Source organism: Eimeria tenella, genomic scaffold (assembly GCF_000499545.2).
Source record: "Eimeria tenella Houghton genomic scaffold, Eth_scaff1309, whole genome shotgun sequence".
In the NCBI taxonomy this organism is placed as follows: domain Eukaryota; phylum Apicomplexa; class Conoidasida; order Eucoccidiorida; family Eimeriidae; genus Eimeria; species Eimeria tenella.
In genome coordinates this window covers 1-2,799 of record NW_013543772.1, presented here as the reverse complement: position 1 = coordinate 2,799, position 2,799 = coordinate 1, and the positions used below count along the sequence as shown (strand labels likewise).

The 2,799-nt window shown below is 54.3% G+C and overlaps 1 protein-coding gene across 1 annotated transcript; it reads left to right on the top strand.

The window, feature by feature from the left end:
* Positions 1-157: 157 nt before the first annotated feature.
* On the top strand, positions 158-1,784 carry ETH_00001210 (uncharacterized protein; the record flags this gene model as incomplete). The annotated part of the gene is made up of 2 exons (XM_013379019.1): positions 158-724; positions 1,140-1,784. 2 exons carry the CDS (start codon positions 158-160, stop codon positions 1,782-1,784), a joined length of 1,212 nt encoding a protein of 403 aa, XP_013234473.1.
* Between the last annotated feature and the right edge of the window lie 1,015 nt (positions 1,785-2,799).

Below are 2,799 nucleotides of genomic sequence, written 5' to 3'. Positions count from 1 at the left end.
CTGCTGCTGTTGCTGCTGCTGCTGCTTTTCAGGGACTCCCTTTGCTGGGCTGCGCAGCGGCGCTGGTGCATCTGCTGCAACATTTGCTTCGTTTGCCCCCGCAGAGGCAGCAGCACCTGCTGTTGCTGTTGCGGATGAGCCCAGCAGCAGCAGCAGCATGCGTAGCAGCAGCAGCAACAGCGTAGGCCCCGAGGCCCAGGCCGAGGCTGCAGGCATCTCGGGTATTTTGGGGGGCCTTTCTTTCCCTGCGTTTTGCTGCTGCTGCTGCGGCCCGGACTGCTGCTGCAAGTGCCAAGGAGGAGCAGCACACGCAGCAGCAGCAGCAACAGCAGCAGCAGAAGCAGCAGCAGCAGAAGCAGCAGCAGCAGCAGCAGCAGAAGCAGCAGCAGCAGAAGCAGCAGCAGCAGAAGCAGCAGCAGCAGAAGCAGAAGCAGCAGCAGCAGCAGCAGAGTCACCTGTTGTGTCTCGGAGCTGCACGTCTCCCTTGATGGACATGGCCGATTCTCCCGTCGCCTCCGCAGCTTCTACCCCAGCAGCAGCAGCTGCAGCAGCGGCAGCAGCAGCAGCTGCTGCTGCTGCTGCTGCTGCTCGCTGCAGCAACCTTTGCCCCATTTGCTGCCGCTGTAAAGCCAACAAAAGCTCCCAAAGAATTCCACTGCCCAGAGAAAGCCCCTTGGCCGTATTGGTTTGCGCAGGGGCCATTTTCTTACCCAAGCTTGTGCAGGTCTGCTGCTGTTGCTGCTGCTGCTGCTGCTGCTGCTGCTGCTTTTACTGCTGTTGCTGCTGCTGCAGCTATTGCGGTGGCTTGTGTTGTAATTTTCGTTACGGCTGTTGTAGGGTTTGCGTTGGTAGCCCTTACGCACTTACTGCTGTTGCTGCTGCTGCAGCTGTTGCTGCGGTTTCCAATTTTGTTGCCGCTATTTCTGCGTTTTTTGCTGTTGTTTGCGTTGCTGCTGCTGCCGTTGCTGCTGCTGCCGTTGCTGCTGTTGCTGCTGCTGTTCTGCACTTACGGCATGAGCTGCTGAAGCGTCGACAGCAGGCGTTGCTGCCGCAGCTGCTGGATCAGCTGCTGCTGCTGGTGCACCTGCTGCTGCTGCTGCATTTGCTGCTGCTGCCGCGGGGTGTTTGGTTTTGTGCAGCTGGTTCAGCTGCTGCAGCCTGGGGCCCTGGGGGCCCCCACCGCTGATGAGCGGGCCCCCGCAGCAGCAGCTGTGGGGCCCCCAGTGCTGTATTGGGGGCCCCCCGAAGATTTTCTGCAGCTGCCACCTTCTGCTGCTGGTGCTGCAGCAGAGCAGCGGCTGCGGTCTGCTTCTTCGGGGCAGCAGCAGCTGGGAGTCTGGACAGCTCGGGTGCGGCGGCGCATGTCGGAGCAGCACCAGCAGCAGCACCAGCAGCAGCAGCAGCAGCAGCAGCTGCTGGCGCTGCAGCAGCTGCAGCCGCAGCAAGGCAGCGAAAGAGAAACCTACCAAGTTTTGCTGTCGAGTCTGCGGGGCTCCCCAGCGCTCGGGCTGGAGCCCACAGTGCCGAGCAGCAGCAGCAGCAGCAGCAGCAGCAGTTTGCGGCGGCGGCGCTCGCTGCTGCAGCAGCAGCCTGCTGCGTGCTGGGGCTGCGGGGGCAGCAGCAGCTGCTGCTGCTTGCTGCAGGGCGGGCGGCTCCCCCTCGAACTGGAGCTAAACCCTTCTTTGTCTTTTCACTCTTCAATTACTTGTGCTGTCAGCAAAGAAGAAACCTCCAAGACAAACCCTCCCAGGCTCCTCTCCTGCGGCCACGTCGTCTGCGAGTGAGGGTTTAGGGTTTAGGGTTTAGGGTTTGGGGTTTGGGGTTTGGAGTTTAGGGTTTGATGTTTAGGGTTTGGGGTTTAGGGTTTGGGGTTTAGGGTTTAGGGTTTGGGGTTAGGGTTTGGGGTTTGGGGTTTAGGGTTTGGGGTTTAGAGTTTAGGGTTTAGGGTTTGGGGCTTGGGGTTTGGGGTTTAGGGCTTGCGGGCTAGGGTTTGGGGCTGTTTAGGCCTTAGCGCGTCGTCAGGGGGTAAGGGCGGGAATCCAGGGCTTGGGGTTTAGAGTTTAGGGTTTAGGGTTTATGCTGCTGCTGCTGCTGCTGCTGCTGCCTTCTGGAGGTTCCAGGAAATAGGAACTAGTGGGAAAATGTGCCGGGTGTTAATTGTTTTAAAATGAATTGCATGCATGCAACAACAAATTGCATGCATGCAACAACAAATTGCATGCATGCAACAACAAATTGCATGCATGCAACAACAAATTGCATGCATGCAACAACAAATTGCATGCATGCAACAACAAATTGCATGCATGCAACAACAAATTGCATGCATGCAACAACAAATTGCATGCATGCAACAACAAATTGCATGCAGTTACTGTTGCTTTGTATGCAGCGCTGTACATACACCTCACGAACATGAGTGCAAATGCATTTAGTGCAAAAAGAGGAAAATTGATTTTTTACTTTCGCATGCATTTTGCACGCATTTTGCATGCATTTTGCATGCATTTTGCATGCATTTTGCATGCATTTTGCATGCATTGTAATGCCAATAAATTCCCTTTTTATTTGCATGCAGGCCTGGAAGTCGCGGAAATATTCAATTAATTTTTCTTTAAGTGCATTTTTGCACGCCAAATGCATGCATGCATTTAAACATGCTTTTCGCTTTTCCTGTTTCACATACAATTCCCTATTTCGAGTGTATGTACACACAGCTTGCATGCATATATTTTAATCCATCATGCATATATATATATGTATGTGTATATATATGTATATATATATAGCTATATATAT